The sequence below is a fragment of the Protobothrops mucrosquamatus genome, unplaced genomic scaffold (genome assembly GCF_001527695.2).
Source record: "Protobothrops mucrosquamatus isolate PMUCROS unplaced genomic scaffold, P.Mucros_1.0 scaffold4839, whole genome shotgun sequence".
In the NCBI taxonomy this organism is placed as follows: domain Eukaryota; kingdom Metazoa; phylum Chordata; class Lepidosauria; order Squamata; family Viperidae; genus Protobothrops; species Protobothrops mucrosquamatus.
Window position 1 is genome coordinate 3,161 of NW_015390727.1, and position 22,356 is coordinate 25,516.

Consider the following 22,356-nt stretch of genomic DNA (forward strand, 5'->3'; position numbering starts at 1 on the left):
AATTGGAATCTAAAGGAGAGAATTATTTCAAAAGCTATCTTCTACATTTTATTTACTTTATTTATTTATCTCCCAAGTACAAAAATGTTGTACTTGGGAATTCTGCATCTTCGTTCCTAACTGCAAGAGTTCTAAGAGGTCTAGCAATTTTGAATCCTAAACATAACCAATTGAAATAGGATAACAAAGCCACTGACATATTATTTACATTGTACAAAAGGGTTGTACAATATATCTTAGATTTTCTGGATGTGCCTCATTTCTATCTTCTTAGAACTAAAGTCTGATTGGATTTTTAAAGGCCAAATAACTTTAAGGCTGTTATCAAGTTTCCTCTGATGTTTTCCCTTGGTTGATTTGCAGCAAAAAATTCAGAGTGTGAAACAAGAGTTGACAGACAGAATTTGCTCTGGATAATAATGATAATAATGATGATGATGATAGTCCAGCCCCCTGCTCAGGCAGGAAACCCTATACCATTTCAGACAAATGGCTGTCCAGTCTTTTCTTAAAAACGTCCAGTGTTGGAGCATTCACAACTTCTGGATTAATTGTTCTGTCAGGAAATTTCTCCTTAGTTCTAGGTTGTTTCTCTTTTTGATTAGTTTCTATCCATTGCTTCTTGTTCTGCCTTCAGGTGCTTTGGAGAATAGCTTGACTCCCTCTTCTTTGTGGCAGCCCCTCAGATATTGGAAAACTGCTATCATGTCATCCCTCGTCCTTCTCTTCATTAAACTAGACATACCCAATTCCAGCAACCGTTCCTTATACGTTTAAGCCTCCCATCCCCTAATCATCTTTGTTGTTCTTCTCTGTACTCTTTCTAGAGTCTCAACATTTTCTTTACATCATGGTGACCAAAACTGGATGCAGTATTCCAAGTGTGGCCTTACCAAGGCGTTGTAAAGTGGTATTAATACTTCACGTGATCTTGATTCTATCCCTCTGTTAATGCAGCCTAGCACTGTGTTGGCTTTTTTGGCAGCTGCAGCACACTGCTGGCTCATGTTTAAGTTGTTGTTGTTGTTGTTGTTGTTATTATTATTATTATTATTATTATTATTATTATTATTATTATTATTATTATTATTATTATTATTAGTGAAATCATCTTTGTTGTTCTTCTCTGTACTCTTTCTAGAGTCTCAACATCTTTTTTTACATCATGGTGATCAAAACTGGATGCAGTATTCCAGGTGTGATCTTACCAAGGCATTGTAAAGTGGTATTAACACTTCTACCCCTCTGTTAATACAACCTAGCACTGTGTTGGCTTTTTTGGCAGCTGCAGCACACTACTGGCTCATATTTAAGTGATTGTCCACTAGGACTCCAAGATCCCTCTCACAGTTACTACTATTGACCAAGGTACCACCTATACTATACCTGTACATTTGGTTTTTCTTGCCTAAATGTAGAACCTTACTTTTTTCACCACTGAATTTCATTTTGTTAGATAGCGCCCAGTATTCAAGTCTGTCCAGATCCTCCTGTGTCTTAAGCCTATCTTCTGGAGTGTTGGCTATTCCTGCCAGCTTTTTATCGTCTGCAAATTTGATGAGTTCCCCATCTATCCCCTTGTCCAAGTTGTTGATGAAGATGTTGAAGAGCACTGGGCCCAGAACAGAACCCTGGGGCACCCCACTACACACTTCCCTCCATGTAGATGTGGTTCCATTGAGGACCACATGCTGAGTACGGCCGGTCAGCCAACTACAAATCCATCTGGTGGTGATGCTGTCTAACCCATATTTTTCTATCTTATCTGTCTTATCTTTCTAGAGTCTCAACATCTTTTTTACATCGTGGTGACCAAAACTGGATGCAGTATTCCAAGTGTGGCCTTACCAAGGCATTATAAAGTGGTATTAACACTTCTATCCCTCTGTTAATGCAGCCCAGCACTGTGTTGGCTTTTTTTGGCAGCTGCAGCACACTGCTGGTTCATATTTAAGTGATTGTCCACTAGGACTCCAAGATCCCTCTCACAGTAGTAACTGTGTACTACAGTACACAGTTACTACAGTACACAGTACACAGTACTACAATTGAGCAAGGTACCACCTATACTATACCTGTGCATTAGGGGTGTTTTGCCTAAATTTAGAACCTTACTTTTGGATACTTAAATGGATAATATTTCGACCTTGGTTAGCATTAAGGAACCACTTCCACCTCTCTTTCATCCAAAAGGTTTTTTGAGTGATATTGTATGAAGAATTCTATATAAAGTGTCAGCTGATTATACTTTCTATAGACAAACTTCATTTCTGATAAAAAGAAAATCATTGCATATATATTTCTAGTGTACCTAAAAGTCTAGTTTCCACTCCAATTCAAAGTTTATTACAATTTCAGACATGTTAAGGCCCTACTTCTACTCTAATCTTTTAGCCAGCATAATATACAATAATAATTTTGCTGAAAAGAAAGCAAACCAAAGAGATTGTGCACATACAGGGACAACTGATAGCACCTGCTAATCTAAAATAACCTAGAAAAAGATGCAACTGTTTTAAGGATTTGAAGAGAGGTGCTTCATTCATGCTCCCAGGCAAAAAGTTGTTTTGCAGGTCAGAATCCACCTCCAACACTCCAAAGTCAGGTATATGAAGCATAATTGCTTTATGCAGTATGCATCTGGTATCATACAGATTTGATGCCTTATATTTTCATCTAAGGAAATACTTCAAGTAAGCACCAATTTGTTCCAACTTATATAGCAGATGTTATCAGATAAATTTATCTCACTCCTGAGGATTGTTATAAAGCAATACTGTAGATGCCAATATCCTCAAGGTAAAAGCTCCTTTGTTCATATTAGTGCATAGGGAAACATACCTCCAAGTTATTTTTGAGATAGGAACAAAGTCATCTGCCGGGACTCTGGACTAAGTAAATCGTATTTGGTTTGGCAAGTGAATTAAGCAAAATTGTGTGAATTTTTTATTAAAAGCTGTTAAGAAAGCCGCACTCAGAATTCAGTACTCCTAAGTTTAATAGGAACTATACCTAGGATTATAGCTATGCCCCACAGTTTTTGTTTAATGTAGAATTTGGTCCTTTTTAAGACCAAAGTTTTAAATCTAAAAATAAAATCCTTGTCAAATATGTTTAAGTTAAGCCCTACCAGATATTCTATGCCACTTATCAGAGTGACAAACTAGTTTAAGAGTTTTATTAAGCATGGTTATAAATGTTGCTCACAGGGAATTAACATTCCCTTTAAGTAATTCTGAATGTCATTTTATATTCATAAAAGAGCTGTTTTGCTTCCTGTTACATTAAAAAGTTAAACATTCTAATTTAACAAACTTGATCCATTATATATTTTAAATAAATGTTAATAACAGCAACATTAATATATCTTTTCTAAACTGTAGCTATTTTAACTATTGTTTGGCCAAATATTTTGTTTCTATGGCATTTCTGTAAAATAAATTCTGATCCTAAGCAAAATCTACCCTTTCCCCCCTCCCTTCCCTCATATATTGACCTATGCTTGGTTGCTTTAAAATCAACAAAAGGCAACATCACTTGAGGCTTCAGCAGAATTTAATACATGAATCCTATTGCTACATACATAATCATGATTCTATTTCAATAAAGGAATCCAAAGGTCAAAATTAATTATGGTGAATGTCCTCACCATAAAGCACTGCAAAAGTGATTGCTATAATTTATTTTCCCAGTCCTCTGCATTGTCAAATGAGTGAAGATGGGGTAGTGAAAATTCCTTGTCTTAGAGCAGGGGTCTTCAAACTCGGCCCTTTCATGACTTGTGGACTTCAACTCCCAGAATTCCTCAGCCAGCTGGCTGAGGAATTCTGGGAGTTGAAGTCCACAAGTCATAAAAGGGTCGAGTTTGAAGACCCCTGTCTTAGAGACTTTCAATTACAATCTATTTTCTGATGAGCATGACAGTTTGCTTGCTTGCTCGGACTTTGATCTGTCCTTAGGATAACACACACCCATTCTATTGCTGGTTCACTGATATAGCGCTGTGACTTTCTGCCTTTGGTTCTTTGACCCAGCTTAAATTCTCTGACTTTTTTTTTGGGTTCCTCTTTTATTCAATGCTATAGTTAGCTCCCCCCATCCCCCTGCCCATAATTAGTGACAACTTTTTATTCTTTGTGGTTTGGATTAAATCTGTTTTCTGTTCCTTTTGGGGTATTTTGATTTAGATGTAAAAATCTGCAAGTTTTATTTTCCTTTCACCTTTGTGACTGCCAATCTACCTCATTCTTCCTGAACTTGTCACAAGGTTGCCTTGAGCACCTGCAATAATCCTTCAGTAGAATTGATTTCTCTCACTAGAAGCCAAACATTTGACTTGAATAGATAAGATCCTTGCTTCAGATATAAGAACTTTCATTAATATGAAAAGCAGCTTCCGGCAGGCTAAATTCTAGTTGCCTGCATGTCCCGAGGTTTGAATCTGAAGAATCATTTTCTTGCTCTTTTGTAATGTATTTTAAGGTTTCTCAACATGGCCAATTGGTTGCATCTGCACCTTGTTTACAAGACAGTTCTTTCCCAACCTCTTTGCTTTCCACCTTTCCACCCATTATACTGTAGCACTCCCAAGTCTCATTTCATTAGATTTTTTGCTACTAACTGCATTTGGATTTTATCAGATATGCACATTAGTTATATTTTTAACATTTTATTTCCTAACTTTTTCATATATAACAGCCATACTGAGTCCAGAGAAGCATATTAAAGGCCATGTGCTAGCAAAGGGAGAAGCAACTAAACCCAAAGCAGAACAGGCATCCCACTTAGGCACTTATCCCCACATGCACTTCTTAAATGCATATGTTCAAACTATCGCACCATTGCACTCATTTCACATGCTAGTAAAGTTATGCTTAAAATCTTACAAGCTAGACTCCAGCAGTATGTGGATCGAGAATACCAGAAGTACAGGCAGGATTTCGAAGAGGCAGAGGAACTAGAGATCATGGAGAAAGCTAGGGAGTTCCAGAAAAACATCTACTTCTGCTTCATTGACTATGCTAAAGCCTTTGATTGTGTGGATCACAACAAATTGTGGCAAGTTCTTAAAGAGATGGGAGAACCAGACCATCTTATTTGTCTCTTGAGAAATCTATATGTGGGTCAAGAAGCAACAGTGAGAACTGGACACGGAACCACTGATTGGTTCAAAATTGGGAAAGGAGTCCTGCAAGGCTGTATACTGTCACCCTGCCTATTTAACTTATATGCAGAGCACATCATGAGAAAAGCAGGGCTAGATGAATCAAAAGTTGGAATTAAGATTGCCGGGAGAAATATCAACAACCTAAGATATGCAGATGATACCACTCTAATGGCAGAAAGTGAAGAGGAACTAAAGAGCCTCTTGATGCGGGTGAAGAAGGAGAGTGCAAAAGTTGGCTTGAAACTCAATATTAAGAAAACCAAAATCATGGCATCCAGCCCTCTCAATTCCTGGCAAATAGATGGGGAAGAAATGGAGGTAGTGACAGATTTTATTTTCCTGGACTCCAAGATCACCTCAGATGGGGACTGCAGCCAAGAAATTAAAAGACGCTTGCTCCTGGGGAGGAAAGCTATGGCAAATCTAGACAGCATACTAAAAAGCAGAGACATCACCCTGCCAACAAAAGTGTGTATAGTCAAGGCCATGGTTTTCCCAGTTGCAATGTATGGATGTGAAAGTTGGACCATAAGAAAGGCTGAGCGACAAAGAATTGAGGGCTTTGAACTATGGTGCTGGAGAAGACTCCTGCGCGTCCCTTGGACTGCAAGGCGTTCAAACCGGTCAGTCCTAGAAAAGATCAACCCCGACTGCTCTTTAGAGGGCCAGCTCCTGAAGTTGAAACTCAAATACTTTGGCCACCTAATGAGAAGGAAGGACTCACTGGAGTAGGGCCTTATGCTGAGAAAGATCGAGGGCAATAGAAGAAGGGGACGACAGAGAATGAGGTGGCTGGATGGAGTCACTGAAGCAGTAGGCGTGAACTTAAATGGACTCCAGAAGATGGTAGAGGACAGGAAGACCTGGAGGAACGTTGTCCATGGGGTCGCGATGGGTCGGACACAATTTCGCAATTAACAACAACAACAACAACAACATATTTGATTCATCTTCTTTCTCATTCCTTTTCACATTATTCTCCAAACTTCAGAGGAATATTAACAGCCTGTCCTGCATTAAGACAGCTTAGCTCCTGTCCATTTAATGTAGTACTATCTACATGTACCAGCTCTTTGGGTAATCAAGTGGATATGAATTTATAATTTTGAACTGGAACCTTCGCATACTGTATTGAAAGATAATTAAGAAACCAATTATCAAGCGAACTGGGTGGGAAATCACCTTCCATTTCAAATGTTGCTGGTCATTGACTGAATAAATAACTTTCATCTTCATTTCAGTTTATGTTCACTGAGAATAGAAGATACTGTTGAAAAGATGCAGATTTCCAGTGAAGAAATGGCTGCAGACATCATGGCTGGAAAGCAGGTATGTCTTTGAAGATTAGCCTGAGGCTTACTGAACTTGCAATGCTAATTTATCTTTTTTCTGTAGCATCAAACAGGTTCCTATACTATCTTGTCCTATCCTGTCTGCTTTTATTTCCCCTTTTCTATCCACTTTGAATAGCATTTAGACCCCAGAAAAATCTCATAGCATTTAGGCCTCAGAAAAATCTCATCCTTCATATTAATTAGAATCTTTATGCTAATTTATTTTATACTTTTGAGGCTGTGTAGATCAATACTTTTCTGTTTCATATAAGGATTACTAAACTGATTTTTAAAATTCACCCTCAACTTAATTCTGGGTTGTACTGCTGATTTAAATGTTACTAATGTTAGATGGAAGCATGTAATGCAGTCAACAAACTAGGTGTAACTTTAAAAATAGAAAAATTATATTCCTTGTTTTCTCCTGAACACACACACATCATCTCCCATTTTTATTACTCTGACTCTTGCTAGTAGTGTAAGAACTGATCGCCTCTCACTGTTCATCACTGGGTTTTAATCATACCTTTCTCATAGTCTGGAACAGCTTCCCCACAATGACTCATCAAGACCCACATCATCTACTCATAGTCTTAAGTTTCCTATAACTTCACTATGACATTACCCACAAATATCTCATTTAACCATCTGGCCTGCCTTCATCATTTCCTAGGAATACTGTGCTTCCCATGCATGTTCTAGCACAGTGTCCATTAAAAAAAAATCAGTATCAATACCTTTCTAAAATAAATAATTCCATTCATTCTGCAAAGCTCTCTTAAACTGTCAAAACTATAGCTAAATACCCCTTCCAACTGCACTATTGGAAGACTATAAGCAATATTCTTAAAAAGTATCTGTACCAAGTTCATTCTGTTGGCATTAAACCAAAATTAATCTCTTCAAGCAAGATATTCCTGAAGTCAAATATTGTCTATGTTTCCTTTCATCACCAGTGCTTGAACAAGAATTACTTCCTATGATTTTCTTTTTTAAAAAAACATGAACACATGTAAACTAAATCATTTTGCAAATAATGTAAATGGTAAAACTTTTATCTTCCTTCAAGCATTTTTGTCCAAATGACTTAACAACGTTTCTATTTAATGCTGTTAAAATAAGGTGTTAAAACATTTTGAACAGTTCTGCCCTAAAGGATTGGATTTAGTAAAGTCAGCAACTCTCAACAAGTCCCGTTTCTTCTAAGGTGACTATAAATTGGAATTTTGGAAACTCACCAAATACATCTCCTATCGAACAATCTTAGGATTCTTCCATTTATACTTCTCACAAAATCATTTGATCATTTTAAAGGATCTTGAAATAAAAAATGCAGGTCAGATTATTTCCATGTTGTCTAAAAACTGATTCCTATGATCCCATTGTCTCCATTGTCCAATTTATCTTATCCATTCTGCTATCACTGCACACTGCTCCAATAGCTCTAGGAGGCCATATAATTTCTTGTCTTCACAGTTAATTCTTGTGATAAAATTGCATACTTATTCCCTACTTACATTATTTTATTTTTATTGAGAGATTGTGCTTGTTGTCATCTGGTAATAATTGCCGTTGTTTTTCAGGACAGCGTGTGCTTGCACAGTACAGGAATCATCTGCGGTTCTTGTGGTTTGAAATAAAACAGGTAATGCTAAATAAGCATAAATAACCAGAGGGAGTCCCAGAATTGTTTTTTTATTGAGATGATAGCAGCCCTTTGGCTTTAAATGAGTTTCTTGGCTCTGGTTTTATTAGCTGAATCTAAGCATCTTATTCAAAGCAAGTTGCAAAGTTTCCACAATTTCTCAGCGATGCTGAATTCTGCTTGTTTAATTTACAGAGTACTTGCAGTCCTTAGAGAGCTAGTTTGGTGCAGTGGTGAAGGCAACAGGCTAGCAATCAGAAGACAGTGAGTTCTAGTTTCATCTAAGGTAAAAAAAAAAACAAAACCTGGATACCTTGGGCCAGTCACCCTCTCTCAGCCTTAGGAAGGAGGCAATGGCAAAAGAAAACTCCAGGGACTTTTCCAGGCAGTTGCCAGGAATAGCAGACACCCCCCCCTCCTCGCTCTAAATGCATATTCTAAGAAATAACCCCAAAAATAGGTTTTGAATTGCCACGAATCCCTGGTAATAAGTGAATATTGTTTTACAGTACACTAGTCCTCAGATACAAGAAATACTCATTTCAAACAGCTCTGATAGATGCTTTTTTTAAAAAAAAAATTTTTTTCACTGTTAGAAATGGTAAAAGTTGTTCTGAAAATATATGCAGAAATCACACTTTCAGAGGAGCTTCTGAGTACAATGCAAAGTGCTGTACGGTATGTATTACTTTATTTATTTATTAATTGCATTTATATCCCGCCCTTCTCCTTTCGGACTCAGGGCGGCTTATTTACTCAATTTCACATCAACCTTTTACATCAACCTTTTGCAATTCCTGTTTAATCCTGTCAGGAGCTAAATAAAACTAGTAGCTCCTGTTAGACATAAAAAATAATCGAATTATCCAATTCCATTCCAAAACCTTGACCATAATTACAGCTCTATAGAATTTTAATGCAGGAGTCCATTCAAAATTTGTTTTCTTTTTGCACTTCACACAAATGGTTCGTCCTTTCTTGTAATGACTTATACTAAATTCTCCACGAAAATAATATCCAGGATTTGAAAGATGAAGTTAAATATGGAACTCATATTAGCATAATTTATAACATGGTAGTTATTGGTGTAACATTTTCTTCTGATAAAACATCCCAAATTGCCTCTGACAGTCCCCCATGAACCCTCAGTATTTGAGTCTAAGACCATATAGGGAGCTATAGGGGAGAAGATATGGTATTTCGTTACTTTAGATTTTTCTTCCAAGCCCCATTTGCTTTAGAAGCTCCTCAATGCCAAAAGTCATTACATTTGCATTAAAATTGGAGAGGAGAGGGGAAGAGTGTGTGCTGTTCAAGAAATATTTATTTGAAACACGATCTACAACAATAACTTTATTGCTCTCTGTACTACATTTCTTAAAAGGAGGAAGGAGAATATATAAAACAAGGGAAAATATATTAAAAAGCCAAATAAAAAGCCCAATACACACTGATATCAAATGTGTTTTTTAAAAGTTCCAAATGTAACTACATTCATACTGATGGAAAATGGGGGTGGGGTGAAATTGTTATAATACATATGATAACAATTGCTACTGTTATTTTCAGAATACTTTATGTTGTTTTAGTATCAAGATAGTGTTAGCTTAGTGAAGCTTGAATGGATTTTTTCCCCTCCATTATGATGTATACTAATTAATATTTTTAAATATTAACTAGCTTCATATTTCCTGAAAAATCTATCAATCATTTCAAGCCTTGGCTAAGAAACAATAAAGTTGAACTTTAAACTAACAAGGAGCACAGTTGCCATAGACAGCGTTCATGTACCTGTACCTTGATTCAGCTAGCTGGAACTACAAAAAGGGCATGGTGAAGTATTTATGTATTTTATTGTGGAACTGCATTAAAAAAAAGGCAGTTTGTATTCCAGACATTACCAAGCAAAAACAAATAGACTATAGCCAGTCTGTCTGCTTCTGAAGCACTGATTGGGAAAGTGATTAGGATTATGTCAGATAGCTTGTAGGTGTTCCATTCACATGAATTTTTAAAGAGCAAGAACAGCCTGCCCAACCTTCTCTGTAAATATCAGCCCCATTGAAAAAACATTCACTGCTTCTACTGATATCAGATTATCAGGTACCCCACTAGCAGGAAAATGGTGTGTTGTTTGTGTGTGTGTTGTGTGTTGTGTGTTGTGTGTGTGTTATAGATCACAACTATATTAAGGCAGGTAGTAAATCACTCGCTTCCATGTTAGAGTTCAGATCCAGTTGAATCCCTCCCTTCTGAATAAGAAAATAATGCACAGTTGACTTACTAGCAATGGCAATGAAGTAATGTTTAGTTTGACACACACACTCCTCAACAGTATATAAGAGCCAACATTGCACAATGATTTTTACTGTCAAGATTATGAATTATTGAAGGAGGTTTGGTCATAAAAAAAAATCAATCCTATCTAAGGTGCTCTGCAGGCCTTTTTGCACAGTATTTAATAGACTAATTTCAGCTTTTTCAGAAGTACAAGTGATTATTCTACCCAATAGCCCATTTTCCAATTGTGATTACCAATCAAGTTCAGTAAAAATGTGCAGAAATACAAAGAAGAAACATTAGAAAATACACAATGATTCCAATTTAATCAATATGAAAAATGTGGTTAAGATTTTTTGTGTTCCCCAGGAATTTCAAATTTTTTTGTGTTCCTCAGGTATTCAAAATTGATTTTATACAGGCATCCCTATTAGATCAGAGGCTAAAGTAGAAATAGGAAGGCAGAGATTTATCTGTCAAAGTTCTCCCTCAACCATTAAAATGTTGTCTATTCTAATATTGCTATATCCAACATCTGAAAATATATGTTTATTTAAAACTGAAGGTCACTAATTATTTCTTATAAATCTATTGCTTTTCCTCTGGTTTTTGTTTCAGATATTTTTGTTTATTATTTTTCACTACTGTATGTATGTATTTACTTCCATTCAATCATCTATCTGATTCTTAAAGACTACCTGGACAAATCCCTGCACTTTTCTTGGTGAGGTTTTCAAAAGTGGTTTGCCATTGCCACTTTTGAAAGTGACTGGCCCAAGTTTGTGCCTAAGGTGAGACTAGAACTCTCCCAGTTTGTAACCTAATGCCTTAACCATTACATTTTATTTTTATTTTATGTATTTTATACATGCATACCCCATTATAAATAATGCAATGTATACATTTTAAAACTATTTGATAGATAGATAGATAGATAGATAGATAGATAGATAGATAGATAGATAGATAGATAGATAATCAGAAATAATACAGACAGTAAGATGCAAGACTGCTGTGATATTTATGACTATGCAAGAATTTCAACATGATTTTCTAACATTTAGCAAAACATTCTAGACCAGTGATGGCGAACTTTTTAGAGACCGAGTGCCCCCAAACCGTCCCCGCCCTGTCCTGCCTCCCCACTCCGCCCCCATCCTGCCCGCTCCACCCCCACCCGGCCCACCCGCAGGGCCATTCACTGCCTCCACGGCCCGCCACAGATTGCCCAGACAGCCCAGCAGCGCCATGGCAGCAACGCCCTCTGCCCGCACCCCACAGCATCAACTCTGCACGATGGGGCGCGAGGGCGAAGTCTTGTCCCCGCTGCCCAACTACCATGTCCTTGGCTGCGCTGGTCCATGCTCGGGGGCAACTCTCTTCCAGGGGGCTGCTAGTGAGGAGGGGGCTGCGGTGGGAGGCGGGGCTGGGGCGACGGCGCACATGCCCACAGAGAAGTCTCTGAGTGCCATAGCTTCACCAACACTGTTCTAGACCGTTCACAGAGTTTAATTCTATGACCATTAATGCTCAACATGAGAATCATACTTTGTTCCAAGTATATTTGTTGTCGCTAATTGTATGGAAGATTTTACTTCCACAACTGATTTATATACTGTCATGTAATTTAATCTTCTAAGGTGCTAAACCCAGTATATTTAGTATCTTAATACCAGTACTGCCTCACTTGGGAGTTGTTCTTGTTTCTGCACTTCCCATCACTCATATTTATATCATAGATATTTTTTGACAGGAAACAATGAATCATCAGTAAAGAATGCTTGCTTGATAGTTAAATTTGGCTGGCAATCCAGTCAGTGTTTTCATTGCATTCCTCAGATTAAGCGTTTCCATACATACAGTCTGGTTACTCTGATAGCATATAAAACAATTTTGGATCATTTTGAAGTAACTGAAATTTATTAATTGATACTGTTCTTTATTAAAATGTCATGTTTGTTTTAGTTTCTGTGGAATATTCCAATTTTTAAAAATGACAAAAAGCCATTGTTAATAATAGAATTTGGTATTGCCCTTTCTTTTCTATCCTGGGAATAGAAAACACATTTTTAAAAATTCCTAATTACAGAAGAATACTAAGTACTTAAGTTGCACATATAAAGTCATATTCCATTTATTCAACATGCAAGTCAAATTATCCTGTTCACATCAATGCTACAGGTAGTCCTCAGTTAATTATTTATTTCACAAGTAGGATACTGCTGCAAGAGGAAACTTATGGCCAGTCCTCGAAGCTGAGGCTGTCACAGCATCTCCATAGTCACATGATCACGATCAAGCACTTGGCAACTGGCTCACAATTATGACAGTCACAGCATCCTGCAAGTCACATTATCGCCATCTGTGACCTTCGTTGCCTGCTCCCAACAAGCAAAGTCAATGGGGAAGGTGGCAGGAGGTCCCATATGGTGATCTTGTGACATTGAGCTAAAAATCTGTGCAGGATTCACTTAACAACTGCAACTGAAACTTCCATCGTAAGCTGATGTGGTCATGTAACATTCTGCTTCACAACTGCTTTGTTTAGCAACAGAGTTGCCAGTCCTAGTTATTGTCATTAACTGAGGACTATTTGTATTAATATATCTGGTTCACAGGATTTTAAACTAATCCAAGGGTCTTCAAACTTGGCCCTTTTATGACTTGTGGACTTCAACTCCCAGAATTCTTCAGTCAGGCACACATAAAAGGGCCAAGTTTGAAGACCTCTGAGTTAATCCAATACAAATGGATTCAATTTTTCAACAAGGTGTTTCCCTTCCACTTAGGTAGTGATCATTCACTTACAGGTTCTTATAAAGCTGACAATGGAAACTAAAAACTGCTTCGTATTAATTAAGCGCTCCCAGCACTCTTTGCATTCTTGACTTTGAATGCAATAAAATTAAATATGACAATAGTCTTCCTCAAATACATGAGGCAAGTACATATATTTTAATATTTTAAAATTAGCATGTGAATTTATTAAGATTTTGTGGTTATATTTACAGTAGAGATTAAAGTAACTGAAAATTTACAAGCATATATCATGCCCAACTTTCCAATACTAAAAGAAGATCTACATTAGCCTCATGATATAGTATGTATGAACAGCAAAGTACTTTTGTCCATAAGAGGACGTTTGTCCAGAATTGTTATTAAACCGAAAGAAGCATCCCAAAATATCTTCTATAAAAGCAGAGTGTCATCTGATTTATTCAAGCAGGATCAGATTCAAAATGAAATACCAAATTCACCTTACCTTTGCATTTGTACAAGATTTTCCACGTTTGTAGTCCTTATGGCTTGCCTTCTTATCTAGCTTATTCCACAAAGCTTTGGCCTTCCAGCTGGTCACTTTTGATTTAAGTTTGGCATAAAAGTTCCTGTTGTCCAAAGGGTCTAATTCAAGATGGCGAGTGAGAATATTAAAAGCCTGAATCGAACCTTTGCATGTTGAGGCTTGAACAAAACTTTCAAATATTTGGTTAGCTTGGTTGTACTTATCATTGCCTTTTTCACCCATGTTTCAAGAAGACTGAATAGCAGGTACAAATGGCATACTTTTAAGCAGGCGTTCATCTGAGAGATACTGTCAGCTTGTCCCGAGATGTAACATCTACAAAGAGACAGAAAAAAAAAATCATTAGTGTAAATCAGGACAAAATTCTAAATCTTTACAACACACAACATAGAATACTTTGTAGAACTCGAAGGGAAGATATCAGGAAAGAAAAGTAGCATTTTAAATAAAACTGCTACAACTGCAGAAGTTATATGTTATGTTTTTTCTGATACATTTATGCTTCTGATTTGTTACGTGATTCTAACACATTTATTTATCAGATTGATACAGTTTATATAAATTTGTATAAATACTTATTATATTTATATACCGTACATCTCACACGAAGTGACTCTGGGTAGCATACAATAAAACCTACTATTAAAAACCCACTGCAAATGCCATTAAAAACAATTAAAGAAGACCAGAAGTAGGAGAATATTACACATAATACAGCCACATGTAGGCTTCTTATAACCAGAGGATTTCCAGGCTTGCTGAAAAATAAAAACATTTTAAGGTCTTTCTGGAAGAGGATAACCTCACCTTGGAAGTGACAATGTTTAGACCAGGGGTAGTCAACCTTGGCTCTTTTATGACTCGTGGACTTCAACTCCCAGAATTCCTGAGCCAGCATGGCTGGCTCAGGAATTCTGGGAGTTGAAGTCCACGAGTCATAAAAGAGCCAAGGTTGACTACCCCTGGTTTAGAGAATGGATGGCGCTTTCATGTATGCGTCAGTAACCTTCTGCAAAGTTTCAAGCTTTGGGGTTTATTTTTTGCTACTGTGTTCTTTGATGTGGTTTTTAATTTTTTTAAGAAATAAAATAACGTGTTATACCTTACAGGTTTGTAAATATAGTGATCTTTAAATCATTAACTTGTATTCTCAGCAGTTCATCAAATATGCAAATGCAATCTATGGGCTTTATTACATTTTTAATTTATTAGCCGTTTCTTGGAATGCAAACTAGTCACTGACTGCTTATGTTTGATACTGTAAAATAAAAAGGAAGAATAGTGAGGGAATGGGCTGGCTAACTTTTTCCTTTCTACCGTTTGCTCATGAACATCAGTTCTAAACTTCTTTCCTATACACAAAATGCTACACTAACTTCCAGACCTCCCAAAATACATATTCCTAGAAAATATAAAGATATCAAACTTTGCAGACTTTCTTAATAGCAATTGCAAATCTCTTTCCCACAATTTATCTCTTCCACTGGTTCTATGAAATGAATTCAGGTCAGTTACAATTCAGCAACTTTGGGAATATTATTTAAATAAAGGCAAGGCACACTTGATTCTCATTAGAAACTTTTTATAGTCTATGTATTTTCTTAAAGATATCAGCACAAAGGCCGTTCTTATTACAACATTCAATGCACAAGTTTCATAATGCCTATATTGCAACAAAAACATCATAAAAGCTGCTATTCAGTATAGTGTTTTAGGCATGAAAAACTTTGGATAGGTAAAAAGAGTTTTAATATGCATGGAAGATAAAAGCTCTTTATAACAGAGAAACATAATAATGCATAATTCAATTGCAAAAGATAATACAAATGAAATTTCTTAGGATTTTGTTTGTATGTATGTATACAAGGGTGGAAGGAAAAGGAAGGAAGGAAGAAAGGAAGGAAGGAAGGAAGGAAGGAAGGAAGGAAGGAAGGAAGGAAGGAAGGAAGGTCCTTTATAGGTGCTGGACTGCTTGAAAGACTGGATCAAGAGGGTTTTTTTTAAATAATTTTGAGTTTGTATTATTAGAAAAACAAACAAAAATTGATGAAACTGTTTCCTTTTTCTTCAAGTTATCCTTTCTTAAAAGAGATTGGCTGCTACGTTTCTTCTAGAATTACTGTTTATAATAGAATAAACCAAGAATTGCAAGTAGGCATCATCAGTACTTTAAACATTTCTCTTTTTGTCAGTTGTATCTTCCTTCTGTATATTTCTATTGCAAATTAATGTTTATATTCACCTAGAATAGTATACTGCTAGTATTCTGCTAAGCAGTCTTTCTGAGTATCAAATATTTTATTACAATGTGGCTTCATGTAGAGTAATCCATTCTTTGATATAATTATTTTCAATGATTCATTTTTAAGATATTCAGTACTTCAAAAATCAGTCTCTATGGATGCTCCAGTTTTTAACATTTCAAATGCTAAGTACTGTGACTTTATTTCCTGCTTTTGCTTTAAATCTTATCCAAAAAGCACAGTAAAGCCATCTAAATTTAGTTTTTAAAGTAGAATAATCTTTACTTTTAAAAAAAATTAAGAATGACCCCTCAAGTTTATAAGATACAAATATGTAACTGTTTTACAAATTATCTAATTTTGTCCAGCATCATAATTCACATGGGAAATAGTTTAAAGAAGTGTAGCAGTTTCATATAATTGATTTTAAGCTTCACTCTAAAACAGCTGTACACTGTCTCTATGCTGGAATGTTAAAGGGCAAAATAGAAGCTGGTTAAAAATAATTTCTTTAAAAAGGCATACTAATAATAGCTCCTATGCTTGAGAGGATAAAATAATTTAAACAGCCATCCAGTAATATATATTTCTTCCACATCAAGTATATTTCAGGAGTTATATAGCAGGAGTTATATAATTACTTATATAAAAGTGGATATTTTGATACACTTAAGAAGCAGTAACTTTTAAGAAATTTAACTAACAAAGATCCAATCAGGAGAACAATGTCTGAATTACAAGCAGAATAAAACCAGTAGTATAGGTGAGCGTAGGGTTTCCATCAATTTCAAGTAGTGCTCACATATGAAGTGTATTTGGCTCCAATTGCAACATTACTAAAAAAAATGTTGACTGGTTAAAATGATTCATTTTATTTGCTAAAGTGCAGGTAATGTCTGTCAATTAATATTAGAATTACTATTTTTATTGTATGTTTAAATTTTTACTAAGACATCAATCTCTAAACCACATTTTTAAAAAGTACACTACAAGTACTTCTTTATGCACAGTACTCAACAGTCACTCCACCTAATCAACTAAACTGAAGATTTATACATACTCCCCGAAGCCCACTGAAGGACTTGCTTCTAAGCAGATACAGAGGCTGTATCTAATTTTAAAAACTTGGTCCTGTATTCTATTAAACAGAATGCTTTGCTTAATGAACTTAAGTCCAAATACAAAACCAGAACCATCAGATTCTTTTAAAGTAGTATAAACTGAAGTCCATGTGAGTGCACCTAGCTATATGAATCTCTCTAGCCTTTCAGATGGAAATAACTACAACTCCCATTATCCTAAGCATTGTGGATAAGAATTTCTGTCCAACTCTTTTAGAGGCCACGGGGAAGAATGAGCTTGATGTGCGGCAGTCTTCACAGAAAATGTAATGGATGTGTGGAGAAGAAAATGAAATTCTTGAAAGGTGCTAAAGGTTTCAGAAATTGCCATCTTTGGCTATTTTTTTCACCATCTCATTTTCAGAAATGGAATGGCTTATAGGTACATCACGTTACACACTTTTCCAACATTCTGATCATAAGGTAGTTAATCATGTACACTTAACAAGTACATTTCTATAAACTGATGGAAAAACGGTAGATAAATTTAACAAATCTGAAATCTTACCAGCACTTTTATTGAATTAAGTTCAGCTTTTTTCAAAACCTTTCAACTAGCAATTATGTTTGAGGTTGCACTCTCTATCATCTTTGGAAGCTGGAGAGGGAAACTGTCAAATTATTCATATTCATTGTTTATAATCAATACTGAAAGATTAAAGAATAACTTGAACCTTATCAAAGTCTTGCCAGCCACAATCTTGCTAAAGAATTTAAGAAACAGGTTTGGTACAATCTTACAGAAGACAGGCCCTCTTTTTTCTTCCATCTCTAGGTGAAACTCATGTTTGTAGTTCATATTTCCCAGTTCTTGTCTACATATTCAGAGAAGATAAAATAATGTACATATGTGTGTTTTATATTTATATTTATATATTTACATACACATAAAGACCAACATACACTTTTTGGCCCCCTCTTATTTTAGAACTAAAAAGTTGGGAGATAATGGTGTGCAAAACATTCTGACCTTGAATTATACTACTTCAAGTTCAAAAATATTTTGTTCTTCTGAATGCATTTTAGACTCAGAATATTTCTGTTCAAAGTAACCTACTTCAAATATAAAACAACAATTTCTCTCTCCAAACAACTTCATTCATTGGTATGATGTAGTCAACTCTGATTACACTAAACAGTGCAAATGCAAATATTAATCATTGATTATTTTCACATCAACAGTTTTATTAAACTCTTAATCTGCTTCAACTCCCAGATGATTTCATAAAAGGCAAGTAAAAATAGCAAGCTTATTAGAGATTAAAAAACAGGTATGCTGACAATAATGATGTAGCCTATAACAGTGATGGCGAACCTTTTAGAGACCAAGTGCCCAAACTGCAACCCAAACCCCACTTATGCATCGTTGGGTGCCGGGTGGGTGTGGCCCATTGGGTGGGCGTGGCTGCGGTGGTAACAGCAGACTGGGTGGGACTAAAAAATTCAATCAATCAATTCCAACTTTGCAAGATCTTTTTTTTTCCACGAGAAGTTGAAATTGACTGATTGATTGAACCTTTTTTTTTTGTACACGGCGGCGGAGGCCTAAAGTAAAAAGGTTTTATAAAACCCAGCTGAAGGCCTAGGACTGGGGCGACAGCGCACGTGCCCACAGAGAGGGCTCTGAGTGCCGCCTCTGGCACCCGTGTCATAGGTTCGCCACCACTGGCCTATAATAAACTCAAAACACATTCATGCAAAATAAATAACTTCCTGATAACATCTCTGTGAACCTATACAGAGAAGTAGGTACTGCATTTATGAGCAATTATTTTTCTTTCTTTTATAAAAAGATTTATAAAATAGAAGAAAAAATCTTCATATTGTGCAGGATATAAAGAATGTCTGATCCTAATTTATAATCCCAATAATAGATATGAAGACATATTATACATTAGAATATATTAATAAAAACTAATTATCAAAAGATCAGTCTTCATGTGTCCTTGACAAACAAGGACAGTTGGAAAGAGTTTATACAGGTAGTCCTTAACTTATAACCATAACTGAGTCCAGAGTTACAGTCATAAGTTGTTGCAGTCGTATGTTAAGGCATCACATGACCAGAACTGATTTTTCTGACATTTTTTGCAGCAATCATTAAATGTATCTATTTTCCCCAATACTGTTTTTTGCCAGAAACCGAAATAAACTGGAAACTGACGCTCCATCACTGGAGATTTTTAAGAAGATGCTAGACAGTCACTTGTCTAAGATGGTATAAGTCCTCCTGCTTAAGCAGGGGGCTGGACTAGAAGACCTCCAAGGTCCCTTCCAGCTCTATTCTATTCATATTAAAAAAAAAAACATTACAAATCACGTTCAGGTAACAGTGGGAAACTGCAAACAGCCATAAAAGTGAGACTGTTGCCAAGCACTCAAAGCAACCATAACTTTTAAAATGGAAATACGAATTGCAAGTTCTTTCTTAAAATAAATAGGTTGTAAATATAACTTCAACAAATTATACTGTCATCTGGTAAATACCATATAGACTAACCGTGAAAATCTGTGTAATTTATTTAAGTTCTCCCATTTCATAACCTGTTAACCTAATCTTTTGGGTCACTATAAAAATACTAACATCATCTCCAAAAATCAAACATTATGTAGGGCAAGATGAGCTTAAAAAAAGAAAAAAATCCTGTCATGTCATGTGAAATAATATTAAGCTAATTACAAATTACTTCCTGTTATTCCTCGTTAAAATAAGTGAATGTATGATGCAAAATGGAAAACACAGGAAATGTCCAATGCTTTAAATAATTTATACTGTGTCATTAGGTATTGTTTTCAATAATAATAATGAAGTAGGGACCTGTAAGTATGTAGTATTTATCACATTTTGTGAGATGGATGGCATATAAACATGACAAACAAATATTTTTTCAAATATAATCTTTTAGTTAATATGACAACTTAATAGGGGTAAGCAACATGAAATCCAGATAACTCTCTTAATGCTGACCAGATTTCCTGTCCATCTGACTTTTTAAAGACTTTTTTAATTAAAGCATTAAATAATAAAATCATTAAAAATCATTTGCAGCTCACTTGCTGCAAAACAAAATGCTATCCTCCATATATTTGTATATTTGCAAAATGCCTTTGAACACCACCAACAAAAAATAACTAAAAGCAATGAAATAATACATTTGTTAATACAATTAATATAATTATAATACAAATATAATCGTGATTATAATTACTTAATATAATTATTAATCAATTAATGTTACATGAACATTGCTCAGATGAAAGCCAGCTGTGGGACCCTGGGCCAGTCACTCTCTCTCAGCCCAACCCACCTCAGAGGATTCTTGAGGTGGGGAAAATAAGAGCAGGAAGGTCTGTTGGATATGTGCACTGTCTTATTTATAAAAATAATAAAGGAAGGATACAAATAAATGAACCATGTAGAATGCATTTGACGATAACCTTGTACCATATTAATAACAGGAGTCACTGGCAGGCAATTTTTTTTAAGGTGGGGAACAAAGGAACAAGAGCCCCGTCTTCTCTTAAATGGGAGTTTTATGACTATGGTATTACATTGTCTCAAAATTCTGAGTATGACCCTCTCCCAAAAGGATATCTATTCATGATGCTGAAAAGTTCCAAAATACTTTTCTAGAATTTTGGAAACCAGTTAAATGAATACAATAATGTTTTCTCCATGACCAAAAACACAGTTGACTATAATGGAAAAAAATGGAAAATTTGTATATGCTGTTGTAAGTGGATTAAGGGGGCTCTTAATTATACTACTGGCTATCTGGGAGACTTTGAAATATTCTGAAATACAGAGCCTGTCTTGCCAATGACAGTGAGAATTCAGTGGGAGAGAAAGTTAAACGTTTCTCTGTTCTCAGACACATTTGGCTGTGAGCCCTGCAGGAAGCAGAGATTTAAAGAAGCAACTTGACTTAAGAGGTCAATCCAAAAGCCTAGAAAACTTTGAAAGAATGGGAACCAGTAACATTGGCAGGGAACGTTTAATTTAGTTGTGTAAAAAAAAATATTCTATTCTGTTGAAGTGATGTTATATACAGTATCTGCTTCCATTGTCTGTTTCTGTGTTATTTTGTTAGCTCAGACTATTTACAGATCTGAGTACTAGGTTTTGAATGCAAATGTCAACGTTATTAGCTGATTACAATTACACTGGGTTCTGAAATCCTTACTTTGTTGCTTTTATTAAAACAAAAACCTCATTTTTCCAATAATCTAGCACCAAATATTCCAAAACTGCTTGAGCTTGGCAACCCTGGTTGAAAAGGAAAAGCTGAAGCCATTCATTTAAAATTTGATTCCTTTGGGGGAAGGGGCATTTTCTGTTTTGATCCAATCAGATTGTGAGGGACAGAAACTTAAGAGTAGGTGGCTGCAGCTTTGAACACCTCCCGGAGTGGAACTTTTTCATTTCAAATAGATGAATCCAGACTCCCAGAATTTAGATAAAGGAGGGTGAAGAATGGAGATTAGAGAGAAGGGTCTGGCAGTCTGCTGTGGAGGTTGATAACAGGCTCTCTTCAGCAAAACAGAAAAAGAAAACTTTAATATGAATGTTAAACTAGTAATCTGTGTTCATGATTCTCTGATAAATACTACTGTGTTCACTAGTAATTCTTTAACACTCAGACCATAGTTGTCTAGAATTAATGCCTGTATCAGTATCTATTGTTCTGATAAATGTATTACTTCTCTTGCTTCAAAACCTTGCATGCTATATACTGCCTGAAAGAATCTGTAAAAACAGGAAAATATTCTTTTCATTATATCTGTGAGCTCAGCATTCATCCATCAAAACGTTACAAAACCACAAAGTAAAGTGCTACTTCTAAAGCTGACATGATATATCAAGCAAAATAACTATCTTTTCTTGGTTGCTTGGAATGTCAACATTTAATTCCTCAGCACTCACTGGCATATACGAAAGCCACCACAAAGGCTTCACAAAATAGCGAAAATTATTTAATATTGTACAGAAACCTCTAAAACCTATGCATTTCTCAAAAGAGACAACATGGAGAGAAAAAGAGAAGGGGCGTTGTCTTACCTGAACGCCTTTTCTCAGCAAAGAGGAATGTAGAATCCACGGATGGTCCCTAGGACCCATCCGGTCCCAGGGACCATCCGTGGAGTCTACATTCCTCCATTTGCTGGAGAAATGTCAGAATATCCTCCCCTTTTATAATAATAATAATAAAATTGGAAGGGACCTTGGAGGTCATCGAGTCCAACCCCCTGCCCAGGCAGGAG

The 22,356-nt window shown here is 35.9% G+C and overlaps 1 protein-coding gene across 1 annotated transcript in view; it reads right to left on the reverse strand.

Annotated features, from left to right (window-relative positions):
• Window positions 1–22,356, reverse strand: part of LOC107299372 (F-actin-monooxygenase MICAL2-like) — a gene marked incomplete at its 3' end in the record, with an annotated part of 39,229 nt that overhangs the window by 2,543 nt on the left and 14,330 nt on the right. Inside the window, exon 2 of the mRNA XM_015828738.1 lies at window positions 13,689–14,045. Within this exon, the coding sequence (XP_015684224.1) occupies window positions 13,689–13,952 (264 nt within the window). The remainder of the gene's footprint in view (window positions 1–13,688; window positions 14,046–22,356) is intronic.